We start from the raw sequence: 20,265 nt of genomic DNA, 5'->3' as shown, positions 1-20,265 counted from the left end.
GGTGTTTTTTTTTTTTTGAGTTAGTTCTGTACTTCCTCCTGGTGGGTACAGCTGCCTCCATGCAGCTATTAACATGCTTGTATTGGGTTTCTGTGAACAGTTCCACATAGGCAGCAGTGTTCTCAGGGATTAAGGAGGGTAGTACCTGAAACATTCCAAGGTTAGCTGGAGTTCTGGATTTTATTTTTACTACAAAGGAGACCATTTTGTTGTCTGACCTTACTGGAGAGGACATTACATTAAGGGGGTGTGCAGCACTCACCTATATTAGTGATGGCTAGATCAAATATGTCTGCACCCCTGGTCAGCATACTGAGAGTTTGGTCCAGGGAGATTGTGTTTAAAAAATCCAGGAATCTCTGTTTACTCATTTGTTGTATATGATTCTCAGTTAGTAGTGAGGGAATTAAGGTCACCCATGAATATGGTATCAGGTTGGATGGGGAGAATTTCCAATAAGCGTAAAAAAGAAGTTATGTTCTTACCATAACGTTCCATGTGACTTGTTCATCTCGCCTTTGTTCTTACACACGGGTTCGGAGCCGATCCCTCGGCTCCGAGTCGGCCACATTCCAAGCTCTGCGTCTAAGAGAAGCTCGAGGCACAGTCCCTATCCTATGATCCCCAGCTGCTAACATTCAGATCTAGTTTGCAAATAAACCAGACAACAAAAACATACCTGCGTACACATGCATACGCACCAAAAATACCTATACACGTATATACATAAAAGGTAATGACAGATACAGGCCAATATGTTATACCTGTCCAACTATGCACTCATACATAGACACAGGCAGTCCAAGAGAACCATGAGAAAGCCAACCAACCACGAGTCGTAACTGTTCCTCCAGAACACGGAAGGGGAAGGAGGTCGGGAATGTAAGAACAAAGGCGAGATGAACAACTCACATGGAACGTTATGGTAAGAACATAACTTCTTTATGTGAAGTTGTTCGATCTCGCTATTTGTTCTTACACACGGGTAGCATCCCCAGTACCTTAAACCCTGGGTGGCTCACGGGAGAACATTCCTGAGAACAGTGGAACCAAAGGAAGCCCTGTCCCTGGAGGCCCTGTCCACTTTGTAATGAGTAATAAAGGTATGAGGTTTGGCCCAGGTAGCCGCAGCACAAATGGTATCTATAGGTAAACGAGCCGCATGTGCCAGAGAAGTAGAAACAGCTCTAATAGAATGAGCTTTAACTTTGAGGGGAGTAGGCTGATTGGAAGATGAATAAACAAAGTTTATGCAGTCTGAAAGCCATTTGGATAGCATGATTTTTGTAACTGCAAGTCCTTTCTTATTATCTGCATGAGACACAAATAGTTGGTCCGATTTCCTGAACTCTTTTGTTCTGTTCAGGTAAAATCTCAGTTGTCTATGCACGTCCAATTTGTGAAGCATGTATTCCATTTTATTAGTATGGTCCCTGAAAAAAAGTGGGAAGTTATATGGACTGATTAAGATTAGATTGTGAGCAGACTTTTGGTAGAAAGGACGGATTAGTACATAAGGTGACCCTGTCTGGATGAAATATCAGATATGGTGGTCTAATTGACAGAGCCTGCAGCTCCGAAACTCTGCGGGCTGAAGTGATTGCCACCTGAAATAGGGTTTTCCAGGAAAGATATTTCAGTGGGCATGATGAAGCTGGTTCAAACGGCGATAGCATGAGTTGGGATAGCATCAGGTTTAAATTCCAAGGAAAAACTGGGCTTTGAATAGGTGGTCGGAGATCAGTTCTCTTCATGAAAGCCCTACAAAGTCTGTGCGACATAATTGTAGCGCCTCCTTCACCCACATGAAAATTAGATATGGCAGCCAGCTGTACCCTTATGGTGGATGTTGAAGCCCCCTGGTGAAAGAGTGTGGATAGAAATTCTAGAACCTTGTGAATAGGAGCAACCAAAGGATCTATACCTTGTTTGGAGGCCCAACACGTGAAACATTTCCACTTGCTCTTGTACAATTTTCTAGTGGAGGATTTGTGGGAAGAAATCAGAATATGTTGTACTGCTGGAGACAAAAGATCCGACCTGGCTAAGCTGGGAAGTGGAGCAGCCATGCTGTCAATTTGAGGGACGAGAGAGAGGGGTGAAGAACTCCTGACGAGTGGGTCAGCAGGTCTGGCAATGGGTCCAGAGTCCAAGGTTCCTCTATTTGGTGAGCTTGGAGGAAGGGGAACCAGATTTGTCGAGGCCAGAATGGTGCAATCAAGATGATCGTCCTTTCCAGACCTTTGGCTTTCTGCAGAAATTTTGGGATCAATGGAACAGGAGGGAAGGCATAAAGGAGACCCGGGGGCCAATCGTGTACAAGTGCGTCCCGGAGGGGGAAGTAGGGCGAAATAGCTTCTGCATTTGGCATTCAAGGGGGTTGCAAAAAGGTCGCAGCAAGGCTGGCCCCATCTGTGGAAAATCCTTTCCGCTACTTGATTTTTGAGGGACCACTTGTGAGGCAGCAGGATGGCTCTGCTCAACCTGTCCGCTATTACGTTGGACGTTCCCAGGATGTGCATTGCTATGAGAAAGCGTCCGGTGGACACAGCCCATTTCCAGATCTTCAGGGCCTCTCTGCATAAGGGGTAAGACCTGGTTCCTCCTTGCTTGTTTATGTACCAGACCACTGACATGTTGTCAGTCTGAATTGCAACTATTCCCGGAGGCAAGTAGTCGTGAAAGTGTTGCAACGCTAGGAACACTCCTCTTAACTCTAGGACATTGATGTGCAGATTGTACTCCATTTTCGACCACTCGCCTTGAACTGTTTTCCCCTGAAAAAGTCCCTCCCATCCTATCAGGGAAGCGTCCGTGGTCACTGTGGCTATGGAGGGATGAAGAACAAACGGGCGGCCTATCGTAAGTTTGTGACTGTTCATCCACCATCAAAGATCCCGTTTGCAAGAGTCTGTAAGCAGGATGTTGTGTGACAATGGTAGCTGTTGGTAAGACCACTGCGTGAAGAGTAGCCACTGGAGGATCCGCATGTGCATTCTCCCTAGGGGGACCGCGATAAGGGCAGCTGCCATCATACCTAAAACTTTCAAGACCTGTGCGGTTGGGACTCTTGTTTTCTAGAAGAATAGAAATCTGTTGTCTCAGGGCTGAGACTCTTGATTGGGGAAGTCTGAGCAGGGATAAGGTAGTGTCCAATTCCACTCCTATGAATGATATGCTGCGAGGGCGATGAGACAGATTTTTCGAAGTTCAGAGTTATGCCTAAACGGGAACAGAGATTGATTGTATAGTCCCTGGCTTGCAATAGGTGACGCCTGGTGGTGGCGGTAAGGAGCCAGTCATCTAAGTATGGAAACACCTGGAATCCTAGTCGTCTCAGGTGGGACGCCACTACTGCCATGCACTTGGTGAACACCCTGGGGGCTGAGGTGAGGCCAAAGGGCACAGCTCGAAATTGAAAATGACTGGCTCCCAGCCGGAAGCGCAGATGATCTCTGGATGGCCTGGCCATTTTTATGTGGTAGTACGCATCCTTGAGATCTATAGAGCACATCCAATCGTTCATTTGAAGAAACGGAAGGATCGATTGAAGCGTGACCATCCAGAATTTTTCCTTCTTCATGAAGGTATTGAGCTTGCTGAGGTCCAGTATTGGCCTCCAGTCCCGTTTTCTTTGGAACTAAAAAAAACCTTGAGTAAGTTCCGGATCCTATTTGGTCCACCGGGACTGGCTGGATGACTCTTTTTTTTTTTTCTAACAGCCTTTGAATTTCTATGGCTGCGTGATCCCACAGAGTGGGTGGAACATCTGGGAATCTTTTTTGGGTGGGAGGATTGTTTAAGAAAGGTATGTTGCATGCTCTGGTTATTATGCTTTTTACCCAGGAATCTGAAGTGAGGTTTAGCCAGGCCTCCGGGTATAAAGCCAAGCGACCCCCGACTGCCTCCAGAGTAGGACAGTCAGGCCTCCACTCAGGAGCGCTGGAAGGGCTTCCCAGGAACGCTATCCCTGTCGCCCTGGTTCTGCAGACCCCCTCTGCTGCCTGGGCGGCGTCTTCCATTCTTTCCCCCTCCTCTGCCCCTGGAGGGGGATTCACTAGGTGAGAATTGGAAAGCTCCTTGAGTCTTCTGGAACCACATTTTTCTGCCTCTTTGCCCTTTGGGGTATGGTCTAGACGGGGCAGAAAAACGGACCCCTATGGCAGACAGGGTCTTTCCTTCCTGCTCGCACCTAGTGAGCGTCTCCTTCACTTTTGGCCCAAACAAGGAGGAGCCATCAAAAGGGGCATTAGTAAAGGAAGACTTGAAGGCTTCCGCAAAGGAGCATAGGTGCATCCAGGATGGTCTCCTCAAAGCAATTGCTGAAGCTGCAGCATTACTCGATCCTTCGGCTGCATAGGAAATGAGCCGCATGGACTAGTTGATGATAGAGTTTAGGGTATTGAGCTGTGCTGTCACCTTGTCTGAGACCACAGCATCTGTGGTACCCTGAAGAGTATCTCTCAACTCCTTGAGGAGATCTCTCTGAAGACGGGTAATATGAGTGAGGTAGTTCAGGGATCGCATGGAAAAAGTCACTGAACTAAAAATGCGCTTCCCTTACCTGTCCATCGTCCTGGAGTCCTTGTTAGGAGGGTGAACAGAGGAAGATGCTCCAGACATTTCTTTCTTGGTGGCCGCCGCCACCACCACCATAGCATCAACTGGGACTCCCTTGGTGAGGTACGCCTTATCCTGGGGGGCAGTGATGTACTTATTGGGCCTCCGAGGGACTGGTTCCAATGTGTCAGGGGACTCCCACGCCCTTCGAGCTATTAAATCCATTAACTCGTCCAAAGGGTGGAGTTACCCAGGAGGTGGACGGTTTAGCCCCAAAAGCCTTCAGTAACACCGACTCGTCCTCAGTGGGGGCAAGGGACTGCCAGTCACCCCTCTGTTTGAGAATTTCAAGGATGTTGGCAAACGAGACAACCTCGGAGGACCGTGGGGACCCCTCTGACTCATCCAAGATGGTATCCGATGTCAACGATTCCTGTGGGGAATCAAGGTGCCTCCTCTTGCACAATCTCTTCCTCGGGACATCATCAGAGGGGACATCTGGTGAAGCTTCCGAGGAGCAGGGTTCACCCTCTGGGGTTGACTGAGGCTTTGGGTCTCTACGCTTGGTGGGAACCAGTGGTGCAGAGACAGAACCTGGACCTTTCGGGAGGGAGAAGAAGAATCTGACGATGTGAAAGTCTTACCAGACAAGACCTTCCTCATGGCCTCGAAGGCACTGGAGCCCCGGGCCGAGGGTTCCACCGGTTCCGAAGAAGATGGTAGTCTCCCCGGGCCCAGAACCACGGGCTCCGATCCAGAGGACGGAGCCGAACTAATCTGCGCCAAGGCACCGAGGGGAAGAGTCGAACCGAAACTTCGGTTTGACTCTCCCCCCCAGAACCGAGGAGAGATTGTCGGCTCCGAGACCCCTCGATGGGTGCCGAGGGTGTCGAGGTCAGTGGAGCTGAAAGCACTAAAGAAGGCTTCGGCCCCGGGGGATCAACGATCATCAGATCTTCGACTTTCGGCTCTCCAAGGAGGATCAACAGATGGGACAGGAAGGGCCTCAAGCTTCAAAACCAACTGGGACAAAACCGCAATTAGTTTGAATAAGGCCATGTTCTCCATCAGTTTCTGCACCACTCGATCCACATTGGTGTCAGACAGGCTGGAGGAACAGGTCGAAGGGGCCGAAGAGGTCACCGAGCGAAGGATCGATGAAGGGGGTACCTTTGACACTGGCTCCAAGGCCTGGACCTCGACTCAAGACAGCATCTCGGTGCTCGGCTCCAAGGTCTGCGGAGCCAGCAACTGAATCTTAGAAGAGGTACTTGGAGCCGATGACCTGGGCTCTGATACCTTCGAAGACTTCGACCCCTTCGAAGACTTCGATGATTGGTCTGCCTTTTCCAATGCCTCCTGAAACTCTGGCTTCAGGCGACCTCTCTCAACCAGTTTCCTGCATCTCTCCATCATCACTCTGCCACTTAATGAGTGGCAGATGGAGCAATCCTCCTGAAGATGGAGGGGGCCCAGACAGTAGATGCAGGAAACATGGTTATCAGTTATGGACATTTTCTGTCCACACTGGCAACGTTTAAAGCCAGATTTGGCTTTTTCTGACATTTTAAGCATAAAATAGTAAATACAACTATATGTATAAAACTACACAAGACTGCTGCTAACACACACAGCTACTATAACAACAACTGGTTAACTGGAGAAAAAAGGGATTACTAGTAAAAAATCTGACAGAGCCCTGACAGAACAAAAAAAATGGCCTAAGGCCTAGGAGCAGCCGCTCCCACAACAAGCTAACACTAATTTAAACTAATTTAAAACAACACACACACACAAATACTAATACTATGCTAATCTTAATAAACGTCAACAATTCTAACTATTTTAGGAAAGATATATATATATATATGAATATATATATATATATATATATATATATATATATATATATATATATATATATATATGAATATATATATATATATATATATATATATATATATATGAATATATATATATATATATATATGAATATATATATATGAATATATATATATGAATATATATATATATATATATATATATATATATATATATATATATATATATATGAATATATATGAATATATATATATATGAATATATATATGAATATATATATATATATATATATATATATATATATATATATATATATATATATGAATATATATATGAATATATATATATATATATATGAATATATATATATGAATATGAATATATATATATGAATATATATATGAATATATATATATATATATGAATATATATATGAATATATATATATATGAATATATATATGAATATATATATATATATATATATGAATATATATATATATATGAATATATATATGAATATATATATATATATATATATATATATATATATATGAATATATATGAATATATATATATATATATGAATATATATGAATATATATATATATATATGAATATATATATATATATATATATATATATATATGAATATATATATATATATATATGAATATATATATGAATATATATATATATATATGAATATATATATATATATATATGAATATATATATGAATATATATATATATATATATGAATATATATATATATATATATATGAATATATATATATGAATATATATATATATGAATATATATATATATGAATATGAATATATATATATATGAATATATATATATATATATATATATATATATATATATATATATAAATATATATATATATATATAAATATATATATATAAATATAGCAGCCAGCACCAGTTCTCCTTCCTCAGAGGTAGGTCAGATTATTGCATGTAGTCATGGCCCCACCCCGCTAGAGACTGATGGGTATGTGCATGTCTTCAGGCAAGTGGCTGATGTCTCATTTGGGGATACATACAATTTCATTATTTGCTCTATTCCAGTTAGATCAGCACTCCACTAGTATTACAAAAAGAATCCTCTCTCCAGCCACTCATATGATGTTTCTCTTTATGACTCTTGTCCTTTAAGGGAAGGGAAACTACTTCTCTGCAATATGCTGAAATATCTCACTAAAGAGAAAGAGGGCTTACCTGTCAAAAGGGATATGGGAGGATCACATCCTATAGAAAATAAGGACTGATATCAGCAACAAGGCAGTGAGCAAAACAAATCAATCAACAAAGCAATTTATTCCTGGCTTTTACATGGGTACATTAAAAAACTGGCAGTGCTGCCACATTTTAATAGGATATAATGTAAACAAGGGTGGGGACTGTTTATTTACACTTAACTTTCACAGATGAGGGCAGATAAGGCACATGGACTAAAGGTGTCAATTTTTAAGGTCCCAAGAGAAGTGATCGAGCCCTGTTGGGACTACATTCAAGGCCAGAGACCCTGCCCATATGGAGTAGGCAAAAGTAAAGAGGATAAAAAACAGTCCCTCCAGCAAGCCAAAGAAAGACAAAGTAACTTCCAACTACAACCTGCTATGCAACATATAGTAAAGATCATGGGAAATCTCCTCTAAGGCAGTCTCATGGAGGCTCCTGACAAATAATGGCCTACAGATACATTCCCACACTGGTTTAAGAAGTATGGCTGTCTAACCCTGTATTATGACTGTTGCACTGAGGGAGAATAAAGTACACTGCTGGCTACCTTTTTGGACTTTAGGAATGTGTTATGAATTTGGCACAGGAGATGGTTGAGGAAGAGAGTGCAGATTGTAGCTGTAAGGAGAAGAGAAGCAAGCTTATTATGCATGTTTTTGCACCAGTTGATATTTGTACATTAACACCCTTTTGGAGAATGCTCATTTGCCAATATTGTAATGATGTATGTTTTACAACACATATGCATCCTCTAAGGACATAGCCAACATATTAGTGGAAAATTCAGTTCAAACTTTACTTCAGTTATTCAATTCCTGCCAAAGGGAGTATAATGTTGGATTGATTATATTATATAGAGCAATATATGTGATGTATAATGTTTGTAAATGGGAACGTGTTGCTTATTCCTTTATCTCCCTCTAACTTTTCTCAGCACATTATCATACCCAGAACATCCCCTCTGATAATTTCGAATCAAATCTTGAGTGCTCTCTGCAAGGCCAAAAGCACTAACTTTATGGGTCCTGACACTGAGTCAGCCTGCCCTCTTGCCTACACCAGACTCTGTCTTATACACTCGCTACTTAGCCTACTAAATCTCAGCTTCTCCACTGGATTTATACCAGGGGTGCAGAAAACTGTTGTAGTCATCCCACCCCTCTGCTGATCCTGGAAAATGTAGGCTTGTGAACATCAGCCTCATCTGTAAAACAATGGAACACAACATTATGGAACTTGGTAACAAAGATATTGATGGTCTACAAGCTATGGACACAAGACATTTGGGTTTGTTAAAGACAGGCACTGCCTATTGAACCTGGTGGAATTCATCATACAAGTCAATGATGCATTAGATGGAGGCATATCAGCTCAGACTGCCTACCTGGACCTGGATAAGGCCTTTGATACCATCCTATATTTTGGCTATAAGCCAATCAACTAAATGTAAGCCTCTATGCTACTTGCTGGATAACAAAATGGCTTAGTGACCAATCCCAATCTATTACTGTTGGAGTCATGCTCTCATCAAAGATAGAAGTTACTAGGAGTGTCCATCAGGGAGCAGATCTAGGACCACTTCTCTTTGGTATTTACATCTCTGGTGTCAAGGCTGACATCAAGGGCATGTGGTTGACCAAGTCTGCAGCTGTCAACTCAGTTCCCAAGAACTTCCCCATCCAACTTCCAACATCTCCAAGATGGCCTGTTATACCCAGAAAAGTGGTACCTGGACCACATCCTTAACCTAAATTCCAAGAAATCCAGCACTGCATTATTTTGCAAACCTGGGCATCTATGACTTTTGAAAGGAGAGTCTGTCATTAAGATCATGAGCTCTTTTCATTGGCAATGAACTATCCTTTAATCTACATGCAAAGACTATCATGAAATCATTTTATCTAGCTAGACTGATTACCAAGAGTATATCTTTGAGGTCAAAGGAAGTTATCCGTCCACTCTACTCCATCCTCATGGAGTCCATAATAGAGTGTAATGCCCCCTTAGATATGTACTTGTCTTAGCATACTTAGCATATAACTCGGCTTGAGAGACCATAGCACTTCCTCACTAAGACAATTAAGGGCATGCTTTCATTGTACTACACACACTACCTTAAAGTGTTCTCTCTTTTCTGTTTCCTACAGGCTCATAAGAGGGTATCTGTCTAGCTTATAGAGCTTCACAGGATCCAGTCGTGTGCGACTTCTTGCACATTACCAAAACAAATGACACTAAATACCTGCTCAAGGGAAATAAACTTCCACAGAGACATAAATAGGCCATGACACATTTCTCTAGCATAGCATCCCTCTCTTACAGACTTGACTTCCCTTTGATATAAAGTGAAGTAGCTCCCTGACTTTCTTTAATCATAACATGAATTAATGGATGGGCAGGTGTATGTACACCCCAGGTTCCATGAAGCACTCACTGAAAGGGTTCAAACTAGATATCAATAAGTCACATCAATAAATACTCAATCTAGGGTGCTGTGGCTATGCTACAGATGGTAAACCTGATAAATAGCTGAGAATTAACCTACTATACTGCATTCAAACCAAAAATAAAGTATGAGTCAAGTTAAAACAACTGGTACAGCATACAAAAAAAGAGGGTCTCAAATACTTCACAAAGCTATCTGCTGGCACAAAATACTTCAATAGATAATACTAATAATAGTGCTATGAATGTATCTAAATATTGAACATCAAATATGAATTGCTACATTGGTACAACAAAATCTACATGTGCAGGAATGCCAAGGTTTATTTACTTAATAAAAATGTTTTGAAGTATCAAATCACTATCTTGGCAAATAAATGACTGGTAAAGGCAAAATCCACCTGTGCAATCAATCAAATGCAATTTTTATAGAACTTGAATTTCCCTGGTATCATGAAACATGCTTTAAATAGGGAGCAGCCTTCACTTTAGAGGTGACAAACTGCTCTCCGTACTGCTTGTAAATTCAAATGATATTCTAGCACTTTCCCAGGGTTTTCAGCAACAGCTTAATTGCCAGCTGATATCTTAAAAGGTGTGGTGCACTTTTTCTATTAGTATGTAATGCAGAAAGGCTTTCAGGCTTACCTTTTCCCCAAACTAGAATATTTCCACTTGAGTCTCCTGTAATTGTGTCACCATTTTCAGAGAAGGTTACACATAATACAAATTTTGGTTTCTCTTGTTTCTGCAAAAATCAAGATGCAATTTGTTGATTATGTTCCTCAAATGAAACTGACGTATGTTCTCACTTTATATGCAACAAAAGCAGTATGCCTAATAGTTCATGTCACTCAAAGAAAGGACAGTGCAAATCCCATTACAACAATCATTTAGCAGTAACCTGAAAAGTGAAATTTAGAAGGCCATTTGTGTAATCTGTTTTGTTACACTTCAAGATGCATGCAGCAAGACTGTCATCATACAAAGTACACGAAGCATTTCATGTTGAACTATTGCACTGAACTATATACCCAGTGCATGGCTTCCCTATATCACCAGGCTAGCAATCTTAGCATACAGAAATTACACCTGCCTATATAATTCTTGCAGACATTAGCAGGACGACTTCCAAACAGGTAATCGTCAGAAAAGAGTCTAATGAGTTATGGCAATTAAACAGCTAATAATGGGATTCAAAACCAGACATTAGAGATATACTATGTCATTTATCAGTAGGCGTGTAGCAATAAAACAGTGTAGGCTGCTATTAAAAACATGGATCTGGAGATTTTTTTTTTTTTTTCATTTAACTGGGTAAGCCCATTTGGCACAAGCTTCTTTTCAAGGGTAATTGGGAAGGACTGTCTGATCAAGTGACTTGATTAGAGATGCACAGTAAAGCAAATGGAGACTTATAAAAAGCATTCAAAGCACTGACAGCATCTTGGCACAATGAGAATAAATGGGTTTGTGCCGACATCTGAAGAAATACTGGCAGTGGTACCTACATCAATACCCGTAGTGGTCATCATACCACTGGAAATGAAACCTGCATTCAATAAGCAGTGAATTTGTGTACTTGTATATACTGGCAAAATGACACAGGCAGACATGAAGTGATACCTGTTATTGGACCAACACTGGCTATGAAATCACTCAAGTTTTCAGGTTACTAATAGCCCCTTTGTCAGGAATTAAGGTACTGATGTTAGATATGCTTAAATCTATGCTTGTGCTTACAAAGGAAAACAGATCCTTTATTTTTTGGCGAAAAAAGACACCAAGTGGATGGTGGCAGTGTGGGGGAGTGTGCAGCTCAAATGCTTGGTGTGACGAACTCGTCAGAAATTGTGCGCGTGTGTATTTGGGGGGGGGGGGGTCTGAAACTTAACAAGGCCAGGTTACGGCCTGCACAAAACAGAGTTCTACTGCATGTTACATTAGAGTCCGTGTTCATTTAGCACAGCAGATAGCAAACAAGAGACTGGTCTGACACTTAATGAGAAAATAAATCACAAAACAGGTGACATGTAGTGAGATTATTTAAATCCAGAGAAGTTGTCTGTCTAACTAAGGAATCTTTGCGAGATAGTTGTTTTGGTTAATAGAAAATGTGAATTTGCAATAATGTCCAGTTCACTAGAAGTGATACGTTATGAACAAGGCAGGGACTACCAAGAGAAGAAGGTATTAGGTTATGATGTATGGATGCTGTTTGCAGTTAATACATTATATATAATGTAGGTTAGCTAACTAAAAGAAAGAAAGGAAGAGAGAAGGAAAAAAAATGTGTCGACATGTTAGTCTTAGGTTCTGATAGATGCAGCAGTACTGAAAAAAAGAAGTTTGGTCTTACCATAACATTACATCTGTGTTGATCTTCTTTCATTCTTCACTGATGGGTTTGGTTCTGAGCCCTCAGAACAGAGTCGGCCTAATACCTAGTTCACGCCAGCCAAAAACTCTCGAGCTAAGCTTCTACCCATAGTGCCCTTCTCCCTGTTACCTCAGATCGAGTTTGCCCATCTTGTAGTAGTAAAGCAAAGACCATTTCTGCGCAAATGCCCTAACTCAACACTTGGACCCAAAGTAGCCCACAGGAGCCTTTGGGGGGGGTGGGAAGTGATGAATGAAAGAAGATCAACAACACAGATGGAAAGTTATGGTAAGACATAACTTCTTTATCTGATGTTGTTAACCTTCTTTCCATTCGTCACTGATGGGACAGAATCCCCAGCTACCTTGTGTTCCTTTGGCGGCCACTATGGAAGAATGTTCCCACTGAGCTGAAGGTAGCTCTCCCTCTGGAGACCACATCCAATTTGTAATTGATAAAAGTGTGGGGTTTAGCCCAAGTGGCTGCTGCATAGATATCATTCATAAAAGCTCTGGACTGGAAGGCTAAAGACATTGCCATAGATCTAGTAGAATGGGCTTTAACATTCTGTGGCATAGGTTTGTTTGCAAGTAAATAAATGTAGCGTATGCGGTCCCTTAACCATTTTGATAAAGAGACCTTGGAGATAGAATTTCCCATTCTAGGCCCAGAAAAGGAGATGAAGAGTTGGTTAGTTTTACATATTGCTTTGGTCGTGGTGGTACTGTGGTAGCATTGTCACCTCACAGTAAGACGCTGTCCGGTTCGATTCTCAGCTAAAGGGTCTTCTGCCTGGAGACATGCATGAATGGGCGCACCTTTGTTGAAGGTTGTGCATCAGGGCTGGTAACTCGGCAAGTAAAAATCAACTACCAATCATTAGCGGACCGGAGTTCCGCTGTGGTGACCCCTAACCGGGAAAAGCTGAAAGACACAACCACCACCACCTGTCTAAATAAAATCTCAGTTGTCTGTGTACATCTAAGGAATGTAGACAGTGTACCCCCTTATTAGAAAACTAAGGGAAAAATACTGGCAAATCAATGGTCTGATTGATGGAGAAGTCTGAAACAACTTCGGGGAGGAAAGATGGGCTCGTCCGGAGTGATACTCTGTCCTTGTGGAAGATTAGATAGGGCCTTTTGGTGCATAATGCCTGAAGCTCAGAAATTCATCTGTCTGACATGATGGCTACCAGGAAAAGAGATTTCCACAACAAGAATTTGAGGTCACACTTCACTGCAGGTTCAAAAGGGGGTTGAGGTAAAGACTGAAGAACTAATGTGAGGTTTCATGGCTCTGTAGGTTGTCAGATTGGCTCTACAGTTGTCTGATTGGAGGCCTAAGGTGACAGACCCCTTTAAGAAAAGTTTTGCATAACCAAAGCAAGATGAGGGGAGAATTATCCGGGTCCATATCAGAACATCGAAGTTGTAAAACTTCAAATGTTCTAATTTCGACCAATTTTGAGCGAACGCTAAAAATAGCGAAGCTGCAGAATACCAATTCTTTCCTAGGGAAAGAATTTGGTTGGCCGGTTCTGTGGCTTTGCTATTTTCTGCGCTACGTTGGAAATATACGGGTCGTGTTCAGGTAAGTGTGCGATTCTGTAGTTGTTAGGATTAGGGCGCTGGTTAAGTGAGTTAGGTGAATTAGGGTTAGGGGTGTGTTAAGTGAGTTAGGGCGCGGGTTAGGTGAGTGTGCGATAGTGACGGACCTTAGGGTTAGGGTCAAGGTAAGTGGATAGATAGTAGTGTATGTAGAGTTTAGTGTAGGGTTAGATGTAGGATTACAAGTGTACGTGTGTGGACTGATTTTTTTTAGATGTGCTTGTGCTGTGTGCATGTGTTTCTTGAAAAGTTTTGTCAGAAGTTTTGGATAAGTGATGAGGGGAATGGTGCAACTTCTGGTTATGATCTTCTGCACCCAACGATCGGTGGTTATTGAATGCCAGGCAGCTTGGTGCAGAGAGAAATGACCCCCGGCTGCTTCAAGAGGAAAGCAGTTGGGCCACTGTTCAGGACCGCTGATAAGGCTGCTCACAGAAATAATCCCTGGGTCCTGGATTACATGGACCCCTCTCTGCTCAGCAGGGCCGTCTTCCTTAATTGTTACCCCCTCTGCCCCATGTGGGGCATGGAAAGGACCCTGAGATTTTTTGTGCCACATTTCGCCGCTCCTCTGATTCCTGGAAAAGGAACGTTGAGGGTTGCAAAATGTAGACCTACAGCAGACAGGGTCTTACCATCCTCCTCACACCTGGCCAGGGTGTCCTTCACCTTGGAACCAAAAAAGGAAGATGCATCGATGGGAGCATTTAGGAAGGAAGACTTGAAAGGGTCTGCAAAGTCACAGATGCGCATCCAAGCATAGCGTTTCATAACTATGCCTGAACCCATAGCTCTAGCCACCCCTTCGGTTGCACGTGAGAGCAACCTCATGGATGAATTGGAGATAGATTCCAGGATTGCGAGCTGCGAGGCAACTATCCCTTGCCTCATCAGACACCTGTCCTGCGATTGTTCCAGAGAGTTTGGAGACCCTTTGGAGCCTCCTAAAATGTGCCAAGTAATTCAGGGACCATATGGCAAAGGTCGCTGAAGCAAAAAACAAACTCACTTCCCTAATCTCCCCATGACCCAGAACTCTCTGTTGGGTGGGTGAACATTATGACTCTTCGGCAAGATAATTTTTCGTGGCCACCACCACCATAGCATCGACTGGTAAACCACTGGACCAATGTGGGTTTTTCTCGGGGAGGGGAGGGGAAGTATCTTGTCAGGTCTGAGGGACTGACTCAACAGAATCAAGGTTCTTCAAGGTGCGCTGCACCATGAGTTGTACTAGCTTGTCTGCAGGCAGGGTCACCCAAGAGAGAGATGGCCCTGAACAGAAAGCCTGCAGAAACACAGATTCCTCAGAAAAAGGGTTAGTGGACTTCCAATCACCCCTCTGTTTCAACATTTCAAGGATGTCTCCAAAGGAGACATCATCAGGGGATGACCGTGGGGATACTTCACCATCATCGAAGTCCGTGTCCTGTATTAGAGACTCTTCAGGGGAGTCTACGTGTTTCCTCTTGCACTATCTCTTCCGTGGGGGCTCCTTAGTGGGAGCTTCTGAGGAGGAATTTGAAGAGGGGGCACCCTGCAATGGAGGGTCCTGTGGCTTCCCTACCCAGTGTCCAGGGGTGGTGGCTTGTGACAGCTGTAGCTCAAGGGGAAAGGTTGTCTGGGGTTCTGACATTGGTGGAATCCTTCCAGAAGCAAGTGCCCTCTCCACAGCTTGGAAAGCAGGTCTGCCTGAAGAGGGATGGAAGCCCAAAACAGAGGAGAACAAACTCGGAACTGGGGGTCACACCCCGCTCCATTGAACCCGCTCCAGAGGATGGAGCCTCAAGCAGGATCAGTGCAGACATGACTCCCGGCACTGAGACTGGATCCATAGAAACACTCTTAACTGTGCCACAAACCAAACAACCTGCAGCCCAATCATGGGGTTGAGGAAAGCCCAGTTCAGTGGGGACTGAAGGCCAAAGGGACGTTACCGGAGCCCTAATGAGGTCCACTACAGGTGGCTTTGGAACAAGTATGGTCAAAGGAGGAGAGGAGGATGGGTCCTAGAAGGAGTGGGTATCCCCCTGGCTGTGAACAGTTGGTCTACAAGATGCACCACATTAAGTTTGGAAAGGCTCCTGGTGGATCTAGTGGATACTCCCAATGGGGAGTCAGGTCATTCTAGGAACAGACTGTACACTTGTCCTAGAAATGGGTCTGTAGATGGGGAGTATCAGGTCCATGGTGTGGACTCTACCAGCACCAATGTCTCAAGTTTGGAGACTGGAAGCAGTGGAGTCAAAATCCTAGTTATCGTGACAGTAAAAGGACTCTGTGTTGAAGGGGAACTCCAAGCTGACACGGAACGTTCAGTCATAATTGCAGAGATGGGCATTGAAGGCATGCACTGTGATGAAGTGGCACTCAGTGCCGAAGTCGTAGTAGTTGTTGTAAGGTTGATAGCCGGTGATGGAGACAGTATCGGAGCTGAAGCTGGCACCAACATGGAAACAGCCATAGCTGGAGCGGGAGAGGTCGGTGCCGAAGAGGAAGACTTATGCCCTTGAAGATAGTTTATGCACTTTAGGCTTTACAGACTTCCCTTGGTCACCTGATGAAGAGGGAACTGAGTGGGACCTTTTCTTATCCTTGAATGGAGGGGATGAGACCTCCGTAGCAGAAATGGCCTCTAAAAAAGGCAACTTAAGTAGGCCCTTCAGAATCAACTTGTTTTTGCGCTTGTTCAAAGTGCACTGACTGAAACTTTGACAAATCATACAGGGGAGTTGCACCGAAAGATGGGGCAACCCCAAACAATAAACACAATCATGGGAATCATTATTAGGTAGTTTACCCTTACACGAAGCACAATGTTTAAACCCCGATGTGCCCTTTTTATCAGACATCCTGAAAATCACACACAACAGACTAGATAGAAGACTAAAGGAAAAAATTCAAAATCTACTATATCTAGGTCTAAAATGTCTAAACACAAACTATATCTAAGCAATATATGTCAAAAACACACCACTAGTTAGCTAAAAGGGAAAACAGAAGAAATACCAACGATGGTATTCAAGAAATACGACAAGGGTAGGGATAAAAGGCCGTACCACCAATGGTACTTAAAAAGGTTACCAGATGGGTAGAAACAGGAGTGAAAGGTCTAAATATAGCTGTACATGTATATAATTACCAATATTAACAAGAGAAAGGAAAAAAATACTAAATATCCTGAGAGATATCAAAAGTTTTCACTTAGCTGAGAGCTCGGCTGAAACGTGGCTTTAAGACTACGCGGCAAACGAGATCTGAGGTAACAGGGAGAAGGAAGCTATGGATAGAAGCTTAGCTCAAGAGTTTTTGGCTGGTGCGAGCTTGGTATTAGGCCGACTTGGTTCAGAGGGCTCGGAACCGAACCCATCAGTGATGGATGGAAAGAAGATTAACAACATCAGATAAGTTGTTATACTGTTAAATTGTCTAAATATGAAGGCCTTACTCCTAAGTGTATGCTTACTATGCTATCTTCTCTGGCAAATGAACACAGACTATCTTTTTGCATTTAAGACTTCTGTTTTTACTCTGGGCTTCAGATGTCTTGCAGCTTGCGTCATGCTAATTGTTTTTGACTTCTGCTAAGTCACCAGTTACGCTTTCTCTTCCTCTCCAGTCACCATTTTTGTGGATTTTTCTATACTAATTCTAGCTGTTATTGTGTATATTGCATGATGTTCAATGAAATTTTGTTGCATCAGACTATTTACGCCATCCATCATTCAGATTGTTTAAGGAAACTCAAAGTTAGCTTAATTTCCATTACTTAATTACCTGTCCTTATGTTCTTAATGACAGTTTTCTTTTTTTTCTTTTTCTTTTTTAAAGATATGGTCAGAAATATGCAGCTCTGTAATTTAACTTATTTAAAGGGTTATACAGTTTGAGATGCAGGCTCCTGTGGCATAAATGATCACACATATTGTTTTGTTTCATTGTTATCATAACAGTAGTAAATTAAACTGTGTCTGGATTTATCCTACTTATTAATACTGCATTTGGCTACTTTATTCTTTTACTTAATTTGTTGTTTATTTTTGCCCTCCCACTTCAGTCTTGCTTTCTTTTGTTTTAAAGTTTTTGCATTTTATCATTTGCCTCTTGGTTGGGTCTGTCACTGGCCATTTATGCATAACCTTTCTTGTGTTGCTTCCTGTTGCTTTACATTGGTTTCTAAACCGATCTCAAATGTACACAATGTGTCAGTCAGACTATGGGGTTTGTTGTTTTTGGCAGTTTAGGATACCTATACTTGTATATATACTTGCGTGTCATTTTAACCACTGCAGGCTTGTTTTTGTTTTGATCTTCATTGAAATGTTGAGTCTTCTAGAGTGATCTGTACTGTTCCACTGCCTTGAATTCTGGTGACCTGATATATGTTGCATTGCTGGTTCTTGAGACTCCTTTGTAAAACTGTTTGTACACTCCAATCATTAAAGATTTGTCTTCCCAAGTCTGCTGCTTCATTGTAGTTGACTGGTCTATTTTGCTTTGCATCATCATGATGTTGTATGTAATTATTTGTTCTTATGACTTCATGATAGTCTGGTGCAGTTATGTGAGAGAGTTTATTTACAGACTGTAGGTTTACAGCTTTTTTTTAGAACCAATATGGTTGATCTGATTACCCGAAAGACTATTTCATACCTTGAACTTTTTTGCCATGGTTACTTCACTGCTCACCAGCAGACATTTTACTTTAAATAACTCACAACTTCCGGTTACTTATTATCCTTTGACTTTGGTTACCAATTCAGTCCTGACTCACTACTATCAGTTGCTGCTACTATTACTACTACTATATGGTTTATTTCTTACCTTTGCTAGTTCCTATGGTTACTTTCTTCTTTATCTTACTCTCCCTTGACTGGTCTGCCTCTATCACCACTGTAATTTTGTACTCTTGCTTTACTTTTTTTGCATTATTGCAGTATAAATGTTTACCTATCTTTGTTGATTTTCTGAGCTTGCTTTGGCTTACCTTGACAGCATATGATTTTTTGTTTTGTACACTGTGTGGTGTATGTGGTAAAGGCTATAGTTTATACACTCTTCCTTCTACCTTTACAGATGTTACATACATGATGCCTTTGTTTTATTTTCAAATTTAGTGTGCCATAATTTTGGATCTTAGCCTACTTGTTTATACTTACCTTCCTAAGCAGGTTTTATCACCTGCTCGGGGCTGTGCCTTTTAAAGCAGCACATGGCTGGTCATTGTATCCATTTGGGCTCCTGAGTAGAGCAGAAGCCTGTAACATTTTGGTAGTAAGGCAGCACCATAGATGTAAGGTCTACTGTGATGCTGCATCCTATAGCCCCATGTGAGCAGCCTGTTGTCATTGTTGATAGAAGGGTCTGCCTTGACCCAAAGTTCTGTACTGTAATTCTGAGTCTGTCTGCAACATGTTAGGTACAATCAATGACCTGTTGCAAGCTAAAACGATTTTCATAACTAAGACCTGGACGGATGACAATACAGATTCAGCTTTGTTTGAATTTGTGCACCCATCCAACTTCTGTCATACAGTACCCATGCTCTGTTGGGAGTGTGGGTGGGGTGGCATTTTTAGCACAACTTTTTGCATTTGCTCCCTTACTCCTCTAGAAGAGCTACACAAATACCGGTGCATAGACAGGGCCAAAAACATTTCCAGCGATCCAACACGTCCTGCCAATGGTCTGTACACTCGCCTATCCTGTGCCAGGAGATACAGAAGCCTGCATTGTAAGACCACCAGACTAAAAAAGAAGTTATGTACTCACCATACCATTCCATGTTTGTAGCCCATCTCGCCCTTCATTCTTACACATGGGTGCGGAGCCGATCCTCGGCTTCCGACTCTGCCGATTACAAAGCTCAAAGTCTCTTAGTTTGCTTGTGGCAAGGTAGGTATCCCATAGTGCACTAGTACAATCCCCAGATCTGGTCTGCTGCTAACTATAAGAGGGACAGAAAAGGTTATCCAGAAAGAACAATAGTGAAAGGTCTCCACCCTACCAAAGTCAACGCTATCCTGTCTTCAGATCCTTCCAGGACGGGGGTAGGTGGGTGGGTTCGTAAGAATGAAGGGCGAGATGGACTACAAACATGGAACGTTATGGTGAGTACATAACTTCTTTATGTTCTGTAGTCCTATCTTGCCTTCATTC

At 42.3% G+C, this 20,265-nt stretch overlaps 1 protein-coding gene across 1 annotated transcript in view; it reads right to left on the bottom strand.

Annotated features, from left to right (window-relative positions):
• EML1 (EMAP like 1) overlaps positions 1–20,265 on the bottom strand; it is a 1,110,860-nt gene that overhangs the window by 218,654 nt on the left and 871,941 nt on the right. Inside the window, exon 14 of the mRNA XM_044073595.1 lies at positions 10,765–10,864. Coding sequence (XP_043929530.1) covers positions 10,765–10,864 — 100 coding nt within the window. The remainder of the gene's footprint in view (positions 1–10,764; positions 10,865–20,265) is intronic.

This window comes from Protopterus annectens, chromosome 6.part0 (assembly GCF_019279795.1).
Source record: "Protopterus annectens isolate FY-2018-M chromosome 6.part0, PAN1.0, whole genome shotgun sequence".
In the NCBI taxonomy this organism is placed as follows: domain Eukaryota; kingdom Metazoa; phylum Chordata; order Ceratodontiformes; family Protopteridae; genus Protopterus; species Protopterus annectens.
The sequence above is the reverse complement of the archived record's forward strand: the minus strand, read 5'-3'. Positions and strand labels throughout refer to the sequence as shown.